Source organism: Carlito syrichta, unplaced genomic scaffold (genome assembly GCF_000164805.1).
Source record: "Carlito syrichta isolate Samal-C Ts95f unplaced genomic scaffold, Tarsius_syrichta-2.0.1 Scaffold304388, whole genome shotgun sequence".
Lineage (NCBI taxonomy): Eukaryota > Metazoa > Chordata > Mammalia > Primates > Tarsiidae > Carlito > Carlito syrichta.
This window is the reverse complement of record NW_007248484.1, coordinates 53,893-72,335: the sequence shown is the minus strand read 5'-3', so window position 1 is coordinate 72,335 and position 18,443 is coordinate 53,893. Positions and strand designations below refer to the sequence as shown.

At 40.9% G+C, this 18,443-nt stretch overlaps 1 protein-coding gene across 1 annotated transcript; it reads left to right on the top strand.

The window, feature by feature from the left end:
* The first annotated feature begins 2,645 nt into the window (after nt 1–2,645).
* On the top strand, nt 2,646–17,260 carry XKRX (XK related, X-linked). Its single transcript, XM_008059830.1, has 3 exons — nt 2,646–3,580; nt 8,033–8,301; nt 15,625–17,260. Exons 1-3 carry the CDS (start codon nt 3,246–3,248, stop codon nt 16,368–16,370), a joined length of 1,350 nt encoding a protein of 449 aa, XP_008058021.1. The 5' UTR covers nt 2,646–3,245; the 3' UTR covers nt 16,371–17,260.
* The last annotated feature ends 1,183 nt before the right edge of the window (nt 17,261–18,443 follow it).

Below are 18,443 nucleotides of genomic sequence, written 5' to 3'. Positions count from 1 at the left end.
AGTAAAGAGCTGGAATCTAGAGATAGCTTGAAAGAGCAAGAGTATTTGGACAGAACAGGGCAGATTCTCAGTTAGCTTCTTCCAGCAGGGCAAAGGAACAGGGAAATAAGAGAACAGAGGATTTAGTGACCTAAAGCGCCAGAGAGTCCTAGGGCTGAAAATAGAGAAGGATGAGTGGGTGAGGGGGATCAGATGGCAGGAACTTTACAGGTCTAAACCAGCCACAGGGGAACTCAATAAAAGTATAATTGTAGGGAGCCTACAATAACTTAGTTGGGGGATAAAAATTAATGCACTTGAAATAATTTGTAATTTGGTGCTAAACTGTGGCACCAACAAAAAAAGGTTTTGGAACTCCAAGAAGGGACAGATCATGTAGGCTGGCATCCCCTGTGATCTGAAGAACTGAATAAGACAGTGCTCATTCAGTCAGAGAATTTCATGCCCCAGCTACAGTGGCTACAGCTACCTCTAAGGTGAGTGTGTCTCAGTCTTGCATGGTTTCATGGAGGACGTATGGGGGAGGAAGCTTCACCATCATCACTATTTGTCTATCACCATCGTCATCAATAAGCGCCACAGTAAACATTGATTGAGCATCCCCCCCAACTTTATACTTGCTGAGAAGGCAGGGCAAGCACACAAAGAGTTGAAAAACTAGTGCAAGATTGCATGTGCCAGTAACACAAAGACAGAAAAGTGAGGACAGAAAGGTGAGAGAAGGCTTCCTAGAGGAGGTAGTCCTTGAGCTGACCCTTGAAGGGAGGTCAGGGTTTGGATTAATGGAGTAAAGGGTGAAGGGGCTGTCAATGGCATCAACAAGACACAGAGGTGGGAGTGAGCAAGGCAAATATGAGAAATGAGAACTGGAGCAAAGAGTGTATGGTAGGGTAGCGTGGGTGGCAAAGTTTGAAAAGGGAGTGGTGATTATGGAGAGCCTTGAATTGACAAGCAAAAGGAGTTGTTTTGGAACAAAGTAGGAAGGCACTGTAGATTTGTGTATTTGGGGAGAAGTGAGGTCATTGGGAAGAAGGAGGAAAGGCTAAAAGAAAAATGTTGGCCTTCTACATTCTTCCTAGTTTCACTCTCCGACGTTAGGGTGACAAACTCATCCCATCCCAGTGAAGTGGGGTGAGTTGGTCACCCTGCCTGAGATCTACCTTGTGAACAGGATCCTAAAACAGCCCCAAGACATTCTATACCATATACTGCTGGTGGACAACCTTGGCCCAGTTGGAATGTCTTAACCAATCAAAGAATACTTTGACTGAAGTTCTCAATAGTGTTGACCTTCCTCTGAAACGAAAGGAAGAAGGAGCAGCCTCCTAGCCCAGCTGCTAGCACAGGTGCAGGTCAAGATGGAGACTGCTTCGGAAGGCAACAACCTTTAGATGTTGAATCTGTTCCTGCATTAGTCCTGGGGAAAGGAGGCCACAATCACAGGAACCTTAAAACACACACACAATGACAAGACTAAGTCTGTCTTGAGGCCATTATTTTGGTGGCTACTACTTTGCCATTTCTCACATAGATTCCTTTTGCTGACTTCCTGCAGCACTCTGCTACATTTATATTATTACCAGGAGGCAGATGTTTTCTCTTTTTCTCTGGGGTTTGGAATTATGCAAATAAAGTCTTACAAACAGAAGCTCAGTGAGGGTTGGCAGAATTGTACTTAAGAATCCAGGCAATTTTCCGAGTTCTTTAAAACACCCCTCTCAGTTTTTGCTAACAGTTCTCTTAGCTCTTTGCCAGTCTATTTAGAGGCTGGCACCTCTTCCGAACCTTTCAACCAAAGACCTGAAAGTTCATTCTAAAGCTCCTATACTGGCCTCATTTTGCAAGTGGAGAAATCAAGCCATATAATATGAACTTTCAGTATCTGTGGGCTGACCTCGAGTCCTCACCTCTATCTAGTTCTTTCTTTCCTCTGCTGGGAACTCTGGCCCAATTGCCTCCCAGGCTCTCCTTCTGGTAATATTATCTGGAGGGCAGTAGGACCTAGGGAGGTTCAACCCTGAGGCCCAGGGGACACACCTGCCTAACTACGTGGGTTGAGTGAGTGTGCAAGCGAGTCACTTAGGGAGGGCAGAGTAGAAGTGGGTGCCTGCTGCTTTTAGGGAAGAGGAAAGCCGTGGCTCCCTCCTGGGTCCGGGATTCATGGGGAGAAGTATTTTTTAAGAGTGGCCCAAGTTCCTTTTTGTCGCGCCTCTTCACACGGAGCATCCCTCCTTGGCTGGCATCCCAGGAACTCTGGCTGTTTTTGTTTGGCCCCAGCTGTCCCACCCACGTCGCCCGCCCTCGCCATCCTAGTGCCTTAGCTCCTGAAGCTGCTGACCTCTCGCGGCTGGAATCGCGGGCCAGACAGGATCCTGGCAGCAGCCGGCGTCCAAGAGTTTGGTGACATATGCCCAGCCAGGTTGACGCCCCCCACGTTGTGCCTGTCACTAGCAAAGTTTCTCCGAGAAGAAACCCCTCCAGCCTTTACTTGATCCTGTGGAGCGCGTGCGCTGTGCTTCTCTCCCTGGGGACTGTTCTGCGGGACTGGGTGGTGGCTGTACTCTGGCCCCAGGCCAGGCTGTCTTGGGGGCGGGGCTTGGGAAATCCGGAGAGCCATCCTGAGAACCCTGGACTAGGCGGAGGACCTGGGAGAGCTCAGGTGAGCCGGCGAACGCATCGCCACCACCCAGCAGTAGCTAGGATACCTGGGCACCGAACTGATGGGACGCTCAGGCTGCTCCCCCTCTTCTGCCCTGGCTCAGTTCTCCGCTGACTTGAGAGGGCACCCCGGACAGGAACTGTGAAGAGCTGCTGAGTGTCGGTGCCCGGTAGAGGATCTATCCCTCTGCCTGGGGTGGGGAGCTGCGAAAGGAGCCGCCACGGAAGCCGACCAGCTGTTCTCATGGCTCTTCATGCGCCTGGAATTGGGCTCCAAACCGTGCACTGGGATGCTTGTTTTTTGTCTTGTTCAAGTCTCACAGCACATGTTGACGATTGAAATTCTGGGCCAATCAAGAGTCAAGTTCAAAGTGGTACTCCTGAGCTCTCCGTCCCAGACTCAAAGTTGAATTTGAGTCGAGAAGAAAGGGATCTCTTGCTCTAACTAGTGGATCTCTGTTCGGGAACCGGACTTGACAGAACTCTCCCCACCGATTTTTGGACTGCAGTGGCTACAGGATTCTCTTGGGAATGGGTGGGATGGTGCTCTGAACACCAGACCACAGCACTCAGAAAGAACCTCGGCAATGGACAGAGTTTATGAAATTCCCGAGGAGCCAAATGTGAATCCGGTTTCATCTTTGGAGGAAGATGTCATCCGCGGGGCCAACCCCCGCTTTACCTTTCCATTTGGCATCCTCTTCTCCACCTTTTTGTACTGCGGAGAGGCTGCATCTGCCTTGTACATGGTTAGAATCTATCGAAAGAATAGTGAAACCTACTGGATGACATACACCTTTTCCTTCTTTATGTTTTCATCCATTATGGTCCAGCTGACCCTCATTTTTGTCCACAGAGATCTGGCTAAAGATAAACCACTATCATTATTTATGCATCTAATCCTCTTGGGACCTGTTATCAGGTGAGCAACTTTTTAATCTCTTCTCCACCCCCACCTCCACCACATGCAGAGATATGAAACTGATATTTACAAGACTGATACTATGCCTTTAATCAATTCTTCCATTCCCTCTCACTCTTGGCTTCCCTGTCTACTATCCAAAAAACTTATCTGAAATTCTAAATGTCACCATGATGAACATGTGGCATGTACCTGTGTTCCAAAACTATGAATGATGGATAAGACTTCACTAGACAGTGCTTGCTGATAGATTTGGGCTGTGAAAACTGGTGTGAGACCAACAGATGTGATCAGCCTATGCACACAGGCCATACCTGCTGTGTATAGTTTTGACTCTGCCTTTTGGATGCTCTGTAAATTGGATAAAAGTCCTCACAGCCTATCATTGCATGTCATATTCAGTTTCTTTACTCTGAGTTACTTGGGCCAGTGCTACTGCTGTTTTCAAATTTTCCAGAGTAGTTTGACATCTGGAAGCATTTTAAACCATTTGTAGTAATCTGGTACCCCAACCTAATGTAGTTCATCAGTCTTCTGCTTATTTTTTTGAGTCGTAGTCTCAGTCTGTTGCCCAGACTGGAGTGCAGTGGCATGCTCATGACTACCTGCAACTTCTATCTGCTGGGCTCAGGCCATCATTCTTCCACCTCAGCCTTCCAAGTAACTAGCAACTACAGGCATGCACCACAATGCCTGGCCAATTTTTTTATTTATTGTAGAAATGAGGTCTCACTAAATTGCCCAGGCTGGTCTTGAACCTCTGGGCTTGGGCAATCCTCTCACCTCTACCTCCCAGAGTGCTGGATTTACAGGTGTGAACAACCATGCCCAGCCTTTTTAATTTTTTTGTGTGTTTCTGCAATAAAAATACACAGTTGGGAGGGGGCAAAAGTAAGGAAGATAGTTCGTCTCTCTATGTGACTGCAGTAGAACAATGTAATAGTATTGTGTTTCCATTCAGATTACCTTGAAGGGAAAAGAACTTGCTTAATCCTAGGGAGACAGGTATGTGTGTCAGCTGTCTCATCTTGATGCTATGGAGTTTTCAAGGTAGAAGGATGTTGCAAAACTTATGAGGTCAGATGGAAGGAATGGACCAAGTTTGTTTCGATTGCGAGAGGCAGACAACTGAAGTCAGCTGAGGAATGTGGGTCAGAGGTGTTGCAATGGGGAGATATCTCATCGTTAGACAACTAAAAACAGGCTGTAAAGCCAATTAAGGATGGAACCCCATCTGTAAATTGTTTTTATCTATAAACATATATATATATATAACTTTTATTTGTCAATTATACCTCAAAAAAGCTGGACATTTTTAATCAATGTATTTTTAATGGGAAGGTATCAATTAGAGGAATTGACAGAGAAAATATGGGATATGAGCAGAAAACAGTGGTCTGGGGACTCCTCTGTCTGTCATTGACTAGTTGTGTGGCCTTGATAAAATCTCTGAAAATGTCTTGGGCCTCAGTTCTCTCATCTGTAAAGTAAATGGCTTGGGCTAGATCATAGGTCTCAAACTCAAATGCTTACAGGGGTCAGGCAAGTATTATAAATGAGTGAAGCTGGCTCAGTGTAAGAAAAACAGTAGCCTCATATTGCTGCTAAAGGAAAACAAAATCTCAATGTCAGAGAACATCATTGTAAATGAACTAACTCAGGAACAGAAAACCAAATACTGCATGTTCTTACTTGTAAGTGGGAGTTAAACTAAGGATATGTAAAGACATAGAGAATAGTATAATGGACACTGAAGACTCAGAAGGGGGAAAGGAGGAAGGGGTGAAGAGACAAAGAAAATCACCTATTGGGTGCAATGTGCTCAGGTGAGGTGGTGGGTACTCTTAAAGCCCAGACCAAAACTATTTGTATCACCCAAAAGCATTAAAACAAAACAAAACAAAAACAAAGTCTTAATGTCAGAGAAATGATGAGGAGTAGTGTGTACCATGGCAGTCTGGAATCTGCGTTACCTGCCTAAAGGAGGCAACTGCTCTACAGCTCCAGCTTATTCCATGTTGGATTCCCCAACTTTTCAGGAGAAGCTCCCAAGACAGGATTTTATATGAAATGTCATGATTTTAAATTTTGACAACTGACTTAAAAAACCACAATACTACAGTATAGGCCAAACCACATCTGTTGGTCAAATGTAACTCAGCTGGCCTATATGCTATCTTTGGACTTGGTGACAAAGGTCCTTTCCAGTTCTAAATCTTTGAAGGTAAACTGTAAAAGGAAGACCTCATCTTGAATTTGGAACCAAGAAATTTAAAGATGCCACTAGAGGAGCAAGGAAACCATTCTGTCCTTTTTCAAATGCTGTCAATAGATCAAGAACTCTCAAGATGCAAATTTTAGCAAGTGCCCATTCCCCCTCCCATTTTGATTTCCTTTGCTTTGTGGTTTCCCAAGCCATCTTTTTATTTTAAATTAGAAAATATAGTTTATTTAAAGGTAAATTAGAGAGAGAAAGAAAGAGGAGATTCACCTCCCCACAGTAGGGGAGGGGGCCAAAGCTTAAGAAAGCATGGCCTGGCCATAGCTCAAAGAGCACATGGCCATACCATACCTTAGCAAGGCAATGGCCCCAAGCCATCTTTGATTTGGACCTTCTGTATGGAGTATTGAGTACTGTTTTTCATTTTTATTGTTTAGCTTCCAACTAGGAGTGACTGGGAAGTACTTATAACCTCAGGCAGCTAAGCCCACAGCAGGGAAAATAATAATTAAAAACTCATAAATTATATTCTTGATTTGCTTCTTTTCTTTTCTTTTTTAGAAAGCAGGATTTATTGAGAGGAAAGAATTACTTTTTAGGTAAGTAGGAACTTGATTAGTGCTATCAGGCACATAAAGGTGCTTGTAGGGCCTGGCTTCCTTCCTTGAAATGCAAGCTTACTTCTGGAAATGAAAATGTGTTCTAATTTACTGAAGCTTATAAGCAAGGCAAACATCCTTATTTAAACCAGTAAATAGCCTTAAGAGCAGAAGCATAAACAGAGCATTTCGTACCACCACCTTCCCTTTGTTTTATTCAGCAATAGCATTGATGGGTGTGAGTTAAAATCTGAAATATTTTGTTGAAAATGCAGTTATGCAGAACAGGAACAGGAAAAGAGTGTTGCCTTTTCTGCTGTGTTCTTTCTTTCCATCTTTTTCTCTCCCAGGTCTCAGAGTTTTTCCCTAGAAAGTGGAAGTTTCAAACTATACTGTTCAGAGTGGAACACATGCACCAATCTTAGGGTGATCTGTGGAGAATGGCAGCCAGCACACATTCCAACCCTTCCTATCTGGAGCCAAAGCCTAGAGAGCATATAAAATCTCTGAGCTTGTCTTTGGTCTTTTTTTCTGTTAAATTGCATTGCTATTATGATTATCCTCTTCTCCTATCATTTCTTACCCTGTATTCGTTTTGTCCTTCTCATTCTTTTTTACTCAGAATATATTTATCAAATCCCATTATGTGATAAGGGTTGTGAACAAGATAAATACAACTCTTGCCCTCATTCTTTTGAGGAAGCTGTCTTAATTTCCATTACCAATGTTCTTACTTGTCATAAAAAGCACAATTTCCATTCATTTCAAGGTGAATGGGAGAAGTGGTAACTCGGGTGTTCAAAAACAAGATGTTCTAGTTGTTTTTCTTCTATTCACCACCTTAGAACTACTAAAGACTTCTGATTTATATGGGGGAGATGGGAGGAGTATAGCAGGAAATGTGCTCTTATCTCTATTTCAAGATGATAGGCTCTCATAAGGATGCTTTCTTCTTTCTAAAGAAAGAATCCAGTTTAAAAGGCTGTTGTCCCCAAGCAGGTCAAGAGGCACAAAAAACAAATTTTACAGAGATCTTTTTAGGATCCCTAGGTATGTTGTTTATTCAGTTCTGAATTGTCAAGTCTTTTAAGTACCATTATTGCTTAAATGGCTTTCTGTGTATATGAGAGATTTTGTCCTGTTCTCTCCCAAGACTTTTTGGTTGAAACATTTATAGTTGTGGGTGCTTTCTTGGAAAAGCAGAACCTAATAACCTCAATTATGGAGTGGAATGCTTTGAGTAAGGAATGCTTTACCTCAGGAACTTGAGGTGTTATACACACAGGGCCTTTGGGAACCTTCATCATTCTCTATCAACATAGTATTAACACCTTTTGTTCAAGGCACTTTTCTACCATGGGTCTATTCTTAAAAAGACAAAACAACTTAAGTCCTCAAATAAGTACTTTGAAATGGCATTGTTAGGTCAGTGGATGACCAAACAAAAACGGATTTAGACTCAGGTAACTTGTAGAAGGAATGACCAACCCTTCAACTCATGACACATGAGCAGAGCAGAAGAGAGAAAATGGCAAAAAGTACAACCCCCCCCCAAATTATTTTTTCCCCTCATTATAACATCCCTTCCCAGGACAGTTTTAGTTAAGTTCCCATGATGCTTTACTTCTGCAGATGTTTGGAGGCCATGATTAAGTACCTCACACTGTGGAAGAAAGAGGGGCAGGAGGAGCCCTATGTCAGCCTCACCCGAAAGAAGATGCTAATAGATGGCCAGGAGGTGCTGATAGAATGGGAGGTGGGCCACTCCATCCGGACCTTGGCTATGCACCGTAATGCCTACAAACGAATGTCACAGATCCAAGCCTTCCTGGGCTCAGTGCCCCAGCTGACCTATCAGCTCTATGTGACCCTGATCTCTGCAGAGGTCCCCCTGGCTAGAGGTGAGTGGGGTCAGGAGAAGGGAGGGCTTCACTTACATTAAGGGTCTTAGAAGTCTAGATCCAAGCTGTCCAATAGACTGGTCACTAGCTTCACGTGGCTATTTACATTGAAATTAAATAAAATTAGTCTGGGTATGGTGGCTCATGCTTGTAATCCCAGCACTTTGGGAGGCCAAGGCAGGAGGATCACTTGAGGTCAGGAGTTCGAGACCTAGCCTGGGCAACATAGCAAGACCTTATCTCTATTTCAAAAGAAAATAATAATTTAAAATTTTTTTAACTTCCTCATTAATATTAGCCACATTTCAAGTGCTCAGTAGCCACTTGTGGCTAGTGACTACAATATTGGATGGCATAGACAGAGAACATTTTCATCATCACAGAAGGTTCTGTTGGACAGCACTGGTAGACAGTCAAAGAACTTGGGGAGTCAGACATCTCAGGCCTGCCAGAGTTCTTAAAGTTGGGTAAGCTAATGTTTAAACTAAAAATGTCACAATTAAACCCTCTCTGGGCCCAGAATAAGCTAGTAATACCAGCAGTCAGTAGAATATTTTCCCTTGCCCAGAGTGTTTGCATTATTTTGTTAGTTGTTTAGTTGTTTTGTTTGTTTGGGGATGGTCCTCTTTATTAAATTTCCCAAATATTATTGATCATCAATCACTTAGTAAGTTTTTTTTTAAAATTACAGTCCCTCCTCAGATCTGAATCAATCCCAGAGTGTGGGGAGACCAGGAACCTGTATTTCTAAAGAGTACCCCAGTTGATTCTGATCAGCCACATTTGAGAACCACAGATTTAAACATCCCTCCCAATACCAGTGGAGAGAGATAAAAAGAGTGTGGGACAATACTAATGAAAGTCAGGCCTGGTCCGAGTTCTGACCTTCACCATGATCTTTGGAGAAAAATCACAAAAGAGTGATTGCCTTAATTTCCCACTTGTAAAAGAGGGAACTTGAAATGAGTAAGATTTTTAGCAGAGTATGACATGTGAGTCAGTGTTTTCAAAGTTGAGGTCAAGTGCTATTAATGAGTTTTAACAGACAGATTAGCTTCATCCGCTTGAGCAGGAGCTGTTATAGGTATGGGTATAACTTTGGGCCATTTTCTTATTATTAGGGCTAACTCTATTTGGTAAAGTCCCCTGTCTCAAGTAAATGCAAAGAGGAAATTTGCCCTCTTTTCTCCACTAAGAATTGTTCATGAAGTTATTTTGTCTTGAAGCTTTTCATATATGTAGAATTAGCAATACTTGGAGGAAAAAACTCTTTGGAAATGATGATTGTTTTCCTTCTGAGAATTTTGAGGATCATCAAATTATCTAATTAAAATATGTGTACATTATAAAAGTAATATATGCACAACCTGATTGACCTGCTGGTAATTGTATATGCACAGAAAATTTCTGGAAAGCTATGTAAGAAACTACCTCTGATGGGTAGGAATGAGAAGTCAGCAGACTTTTACTTTTTACTTTAAATCTTTCTGTATGGTTTGAAATTTTTTTCATGATGATGCATACTATTTTGGTTCCTTATTTTTTTTAGTTATAAAAATAAGACATGGTTATGGTAAAAATTAAAAACCATACAGAATAGATTATAAAATAGGAAATATAATCTCACTCCCCAAAGATAATCTGTTAATCACCCAGTATATATCCTTTTAGATTTCTTTTTACTATGTAAATATAAACATATGGGTCAGGCGTGTTGGCTCATTCCTGTAATCCCAATACTTTGGGAGGCCGATGGGGGAGGATTGCCTGAGTCCAGGAATTTGTGACCAACCTGGACCACATAGCAAGACCTTGTCTCTACAAAAACTGGAAAAAATTAGCCAGGTGTGGTGGTAGGCACTTATACTCCCAGCTACAAGGGATGCTGAGGTGGAAGGATCACCTGAGCCCAGCAGGTCGAGACTGCCATGAACTGTGATTGTTGTGAACGTGCCACTGCACTCCAGCCCAGGCAACAGAGTGAGATCCCAACTCAAAAAAAAAAAACAACAAAAAACAAAAAAAACCATACAACATATATTGTATATGTTTTTGCTAAAAAATTAACTTATATGAAGCATTCTGTTTAGTAACATGCCTTTTTCAAAAGTATAGTATGCCATCTTTTTCCAATGGTTATTTATATATAAGGGGAAACCCCAAAATGGGAATTTATTTATAAAAATTGTGTATTCTTCCATTTTTAAACTTCAGTCACCTTCAAAGTACTCTCCGTTTGATACAGTACACCTACTGAGACATTTTTTTCCACTGCTCAAAAGTATTTGAACTCATCAATTTTGATGCCTTTTAGTGCTTTTGCTATTTTTTTCCTCTTCTACATTGACAAAATGTTTCCCTTTGAGGACTTTTTTCATCCGGGGAAACAAAAAGGAATCTTGGGGCGTGATTGGGTGAATAGGGAGGGTGGGGCACAGTGATCATGCTGGTTTTGGTCCCAAATTGCTGAACACTCAGTGAGGTGTGGGCAGGTATGCTCATCATAAATCACCCATGATGAAATGGGCAAATGTATTGAAGATCGCAAAAAAAAATTTTTTAATTTACTGAAACCGAATGCAGCCTCTTAGAACAGTGCTAGCTGATACACTGATGCCAATGAGTTCGTAGAACACTTAGGCATGAGAAGCCTGTATTACAAGGGTCTGCCCTCCAAAAACTAATTCTGGGTTTTTTTGGGGTCCCCCTCTTATACATATATAAAAATAATAAATATTTAATATAGATTTATTTTATATTAGACTATTCTTTTTTGTTTTCCTAATTTCCTTTTTTTTATTTTAAAGATGTGGGATACAATTCAGGATTAGGTACATAAGTGGTCATCGTACAGGTGAAGTTTAGGCCTCCTGTTGGTCCCCACTTTGCCTGGTTGGGATCAGGTACCCTTATTAGTGTTATGTGCCCCCCATTGTCTATTGATAGGATTAAAGTTTGTTTCTAATTTTTCACAATTTTTTTATAATTAAAAAGTTATGCTACAGTGGATGTCTTTATAAATGTCTGTGTTCTTGAATGAGACTTTGTAGTAGAAATTTTGAGTGAAAGGATATGTATGTTTAGAATTGTATTGATAATGCCAAATAACCTTCCCAAAAGATTGTTTGAATATATACTCCCACTAACAATATACAAATGTGCCTGTTTCTTCATATCTTAAACTAAATATTACTTGATTATTATTGACTTTTAAAAATAATATGCTTACTCTGATTATGAGTGGAGCTGAGCATATTTTCATGTTTGGTCATTGAGTGTATTCTGTGAATTGCTTATTTATGATCTTACTTTTTCTAGTGGGTTGTCTTTTTTGTATTAATTTGTAGGAGTTATTTACTTATTCTGGCTAATAATCCTTTATCAGCTGTGGGTGAGAGTGCATGCATACATTTGTATAAGTTTTGTTTGTACGTACATGTTTTAAATGTGTATACACATGTCATGTATCACATGTGTGTGAAATATTGCACTTAATATTCACAATATACTTTGTAGTGTCTTCTGGCATTCTGAAGGATTACATTTTATGTATTCAGATTTTTTATTGCTTTTAGATTTTGTGCCTTTCTTACAAAGGCCTTTTGTAACTTTCCTCTGGTAGAGCAGTTTACTCCAAACTAAATAGATTAATTTTCAAGATTAGTTTGTCAATTCCTCCACTGAAAAATAAGATAAAGCAAAAACCATAGCAACAAACGAAGAAACATTTCATTGAAATTCTGATTGGGATTACATTAAATTATTTAAGTTATTTGGAGGGAAAATTTACGTGTTTACTGTTTATATGTTTATGATCAATTTCATATTGGAAGATGATAAACCCATTTCATTAAATCTTTTTGAATGTACTTCAGTAAAATTGTATTGTTTCTTTGCTATAGGTCTTACACATTTTTGTAAGGTTTATTTCTAGATGTTCTATCAGTTTTAAAATGACCCGATTTTCTTTTATTTATTTATTTATTAAATTTTTAAATTTTTTTGAGTTGGAGTCTCACTCTGTCACCCAGACTGGAGTGCAGTGGCCGCTTCCAGCCACCGCAGCCTCGACCTGCTGGCCTCTGGCGATCTTTCTGCCTCAGCCTTCCAAGTAGCTGGAACTACAGTCGTGTGCTACCACCTCCAGCTAATTTTTTGATTTATTGTAAAGATGAGGTCTCGCCAAGTTGCCCAGGCGGTTCTCGAACCCACAGGCTTAGGCAATCCACTCAATCTACTCACCTCAGCCTCCCCTGTCCCCCCCGCCGGCAATTTCCCACTACTGACATCCTTTTCTTATAGTATTATGATAATTGTTCAAGGTCCACTTATGAGTGAGAACATGTGATACTCAGTTCTTTGTTTCTGTGATCACTCAGTGATCATTTATATTATATTCATATTATAGATCACTCAGTATTATAGACTCTAAGTCCATCCAAGTTGCTGTGAAATAATGACCTGATTTTCTAAATGTCAGGATAGTGCCCAGGTTTTGGAAATAGAAGGATGGAGGAAGAGGGAGTGGGGGAAGAAATGGAGGAGGCTGGAAGATGGAATTAACTAGATTCTAGGCATTTTTCTAGGCCCTTCAAATGTAAATATTTCATTTAATCTTCACAACAATCCTATTAGATAACTATCATTATCCCAATTTTACAAATGAAGAAAAGAGAGGCACTGAGAGGTTAAGTAAATTTTCCAAGGTCCTTTAAGGAGTAGACTGCAAAGATTGGATTGGAATCCAGGGTATCTGCCTCTAGAGCCTGCATTTCTAACTATTGCAGCATTTTTATCTATAGGGCATGAATCTATTTGTAGTGAGACAGATGAAAAGCATTTTTACATTTATTGAAAACATGTTTTCTTCTTTCTATTACACTATTAATCAATAAATTAGTTATAATGTAAGGGAAAGTATTGCCACACTTGACTAGATGTATGCTCTGAAATTCCCAGCTCCACAAGGAGCATCATCTCTTGAGGATGGGACTGCTAGTAACTGAGAAACAAGAGTAGCCACTTTGGGAGTCTCCCATTTCAGTCTCTGAGATTCCAACACTCTACTTACAACTGAAGAAGAACTCAGAAACAACTGTGCTTCTTTTTGGGTCTTCATGGGGGAAATCTCCACTTTTCTTACAGATTAAGTTTCCCTAGATCCAATATGTTTATGGGAACAGAAAGCTCCAGCTTTCCTTTAGATGAGTATTCCTCAGCCTTCCACTTTCCCTGAGAGCACTATATTTTTTTTAGTAAGCAGTACTATTTGACATAAAGAAAGGGAAAGGGCCACCTGTGTGGTCTGCTGTTGAGGCTTAGGTAGAAGAGGTTAGGGAGCATTCTGGCCTTCCGGGCCCCTACTTTAACATATAGTGCTGTGGATTCCATCGGCTAGAAAACAGGGTTTTGAAATTTTTGAACCACTCTGCTAGAAATTCAGAGATTCCTAAAGTATATTAAAGCATGGGATTAATGAGTTGATGTCACTGATAACAACTACAGGCAACTCTAGATTATCTCAATGAATTGGAAAACTGAAGTGCATTGATATTTAGTAACTTACACAAGCACCCACACAACTGAACCAAGGATCTCCAATCCTAGGTATTTTATGCTGCTTCTCTAAATTCTGAACTCTTCATTAATTCTACAAACATTTATTGAGCACCTACTGTGTTTCAGGCAATGTGTTAGGCTCTGGGGATACAGCAGTGAACAAAATGGACATGGTCCCTTCTGCCCTCGTGGAATTTCCAGTACACATTTTGGCACATGTCACTGGAGTTAAGCATTCTGGAAGTACACGCAAAATTAGCTTCTTGAAGAAGATATATACATTAAAGAAGGGATTTCTATTAGCAAGGGTATTTTCTGTGAGCCTCTGAAGACTGCATTTTTTCAGGTAGAGTTATTTCTGCCTCATTCAGTGTTTACTCAGATGCCTCCTTCATCAGGTCTGCCTGATCCCTTTCTGTGTATTCTTCTTGTGTTAGTGACTTCTCAATGTTAGTTCTAGCACCCACTCTTTTTAAAAAGTGTATTTTGTATACTTATATGATTATTAAAATGTTACAATATATGTTTATCATGGGAAATTTAGAAATTAGAGAAATGTAGAAAAAATATTTTTTTAAATGGATATATAACCCTATCACCCAAAAAAGATATTTTGGTTCATTTTTTTTTCAATTTTCTTTCTGTTCATGCTATTTTGTTTTATTGTATATATTTAAGATGTACAGTTTGATGTTTTAATATATGTATACATTGTATATGTGTGAAATGATGACCACAACCAAACTAATTAACACCTTCATCACCTCACATAGTTACTATCTGGGTGTACTTTCTGAAGATCCACGTTTAGAAAATTTCAAGTGTATGATACATTTTTGTCAACTGTAGTCACCATTTTGTAATTAGATCTCCCAAACTTATTCATCTTTTAAGTGAAAATTTGTAGCCTTTGACCAAAGTCCTCCCATTGTCCCCAACCCCTAGCCCCAGTAACTATTATTTTATTCTGTTTCTAGGAGTTCAACTTTTAAGATTCCATGTATAAGTGAGATCATGCAATGTATTTGTCTTTCAATGTCTCGCTCATTTTGCTTAGCATAATGTCCTCTGGTTTAATCCATGTTATAACATGGCAGGATTTATTTCATTTTATGACTGACTGATACGTGTGTGTGTGTGTGTGTGTGTGTGTGTGCCTGCACATTTTCTTTATCCAGTTATCTGTCAGTGGACACTTAGGTTGTTTCTATATTTTGGCTATTGTGAGTAATCCTACAATAAGCATGGCAGTGCAGATATCTCTTTGAGATACTAATTTCATTTCCTTTGGATTTATACCCAGAAGTGTGATTGTTGGATCATATGGTAGTTCTGTGTTTTCTGTGTTTAATTTTTTGGAGACCCTCCATACTGTTTTCCATAATGGCTATACCAATTTACATTCCTACCAACAATGTACAAGAGTTCCCTTTTCTCCATACTCTTGCTAACACTTATCTTTTTTTATAGTCACTATTTTAACAGCTGTGAGGTGATATCTCATTCTGATTTGCATTTCCCTTATGATTAGTGATGTTGTGCACCTTTTCACATAGTTATTGACCATTTATATGTCTTCTTTGGAAAAATGTCTATTCAGGTGCATGCTATTTGTTACATAGCTATGACCATACATGAGTGCTTTTAACTGAAGCTCTCAAGTCCCACCGATCATCTCTTTAAACCTCTAGATATAAATATAGGCTTCACCACCAACAATGACTGATTGCCTGGTTTTTTCTGTTCCTTGTTTTGTTTTTACAGCTGTGCTGATGGTCTTTTCTCTGATATCTGTCACCTATGGGGCTACCCTCTGCAATATGTTGGCTATCCAGATCAAGTACGATGACTACAAGATTCGCCTTGGGCTACTAGAAGTCCTTTGCATCACCATCTGGCGGACATTGGAGATCACTTCTCGCCTCCTGATTCTGGTGCTCTTCTCAGCCACCTTGAAATTGAAGGCTGTGCCCTTCTTAGTGCTCAACTTCCTGATCATCCTCTTTGAGCCTTGGATTAAGTTCTGGAGGAGTGGTGCCCAGATGCCCAATAACATTGAGAAAAATTTCAGCCGGGTTGGCACTCTGGTGGTGCTGATTTCAGTTACTGTCCTCTATGCTGGCATCAACTTCTCTTGCTGGTCAGCCTTGCAGTTGAGGTTGGCAGACAGAGATCTTGTTGACAAAGGTCAGAACTGGGGACATATGGGCCTACACTATAGTGTGAGGTTGGTAGAGAATGTGATCATGGTCTTGGTTTTCAAGTTCTTTGGAGTGAAAGTGTTACTGAATTACTGTCATTCTTTGATTGCCTTGCAGCTCATTATTGCTTATCTGATTTCCATTGGCTTCATGCTCCTTTTCTTCCAGTACTTGCATCCACTGCGCTCACTCTTCACTCATAATGTGGTGGACTACCTCCACTGTGTCTGCTGCCACCGGCACCCTAGGGGCAGGGCTGAGAACGTGGAGCCATCCTTTGAGGCTGAAGCAAGGCAAAGCATTGTCTGATTCTATCTTCTGGGTATTGTAAGATAGGTTGGGGGTCGCCAAGAGCAACTGGGAAGTTGAAGGAGAGGATGTGGCTTCACAAGTGAGGTACCCATCAGGTCATTTTTTTGAGTTTTCTGTTAAGCCAGCCTACCTGAAAAAAAAGCTACTTCCCACTAAGTTTTATTTTCTTAAGATTTACTGCTTTATTTGGATACTAAGGGTATCCACTGTATAGCTGGAAGGGTCAGAGATACTGTTCACACTGCTCCTTATCCAGGTCAGTTGAGATAACTTACCTACAAGCACCTATGATCATCTAGTTCTGCTCATTTGCTTGAGGCATTACTGAGCTTTTCTGGACTGAGCTTAAGGTCCCAAATTTTACTACAATGTGTCATAACTGATCAAAGGATGTAACAGATTACTAGCTATGAGTACCTCCCAGGAAACAGCCTAATGTGGAATCCACAACTGTAAATGTAGCTGGGGTCTTTTAGTTCCAATGAGAAGCTCTGGCTAAGAAGGACTCCCTCCCCTAACCCCCGCCCAACTATTAAAAGAGCTGTGCTCCAAACAAGTTAGCTCTCTGTTAGGATTTTACTCGTTGTCATTCAGCAATGATTTCTCTTTTCAGCAGCTCTTCATAGGCACATTCTGAGAAGGGAGCGCAGAGTAGGATTTCTTCAGGACATAAGCCAGAATGATTCTTTTTCTCAGAGACCTGCATGGGCATCCAACTTGTCAAGCAGAATGACTGAATGAAACCTCTCAGTACCTCATTAAGAGGAATTCTGTCCAACCTAGCTTTTCTGTGCTCTTGGCATTTTACTACTTGATGTGGACCTCAGAGAAGCTGAACTGTAATTGAAAATGTTTCTAATGTTAAAGAAATGAAGACTGCTTGTGTCTGCTATTGTCCTGTATATTTCCTTGATTTGTTTTTTTAGGAGACAGAGAAAGTAATAATGGCTGGAATCTATATGCTATTTGGGATAAGTGGCTAACACTTCGAGGTAGAGTGAAGGCAGAGGAGGGAAACCAGGTCACATTAGATCATCATCAGTACTGGTTTCTGCCCACAGGATTTTACTTTCTAATAAGAAGCATATATTTATGAACCCTCTGCTCATTCCTACCCCTCCCCCTTCCAGGGAATGAATACATGTGTCCCTTTCTCGTGTATCTCAGTGTTTATGTCTCATATCAGTTGGGTATTTTGATAGGAATGTCAGCCGATACCTCTGAGGTAACCAAGGAATTGAAGTTAATATGGCCACTGCCTCTTGGAACCAAATGTCCCAACATTTACCTAACTAATTCTTGCCCCTAACAGACCAGGAAAATTAGAAGAACTTCATAGTACCATGTACCAGTTGTGGCCACCACAGCACTTCAAGGAATTGTAAATAATCTAACCTAAGACTTCCCATCCTCATCCAGTTTTACTCTTGGGATTATGCTAAGACTTTATTTTTAGCCATTTAGCCTCCTCTTATCCAGTGTTGGGAGATTATGTTGAGGGAGCTCTCTCTTTTAAGTAGCAGGACTACTAACCAGAATTATCCTATTTCCTGGCATGGCTAGTGTGGGCTTCCTAACTCCAGCCACTGTTTGGGGGCTAAAAGTATTGAATACTTAATTTGGGGAAGAGTACAGTGACCCGCTTTGAAACAGCAGAGATTTCCTTTTTCTTTTTTTTTTTTGAGTTGGAGTCTCACTCTGTCACCCAGACTGGAGTGCAGTGGCCGCTCCCGGCCACCGCAGCCTCGACCTGCTGGGCTCCAGCGATCCTTCCGCCTCAGCCTTCCAAGTAGCTGGAACTACAGGCACGCGCTACCACGCCCGGCTAATTTTTGATTTATTGTAGAGATGAGGTCTCGCCAAGTTGCCCAGGCGGGTCTCGAACCCGCGGGCTCAGGCAATCCACTCACCTCAGCCTCCCAAAGCGCTGGGATTACAGGCTGAGGCTGAGCCACCGAGCCCAGCGAGATTTCCTTTTTCAACCTTCAACTCCCTCATTCCATTTTTCATGATGAAGAAGAGTCTTTGATGGTTGTCATATAAAGCTCACACTGCCAGTCTTCTGACTGC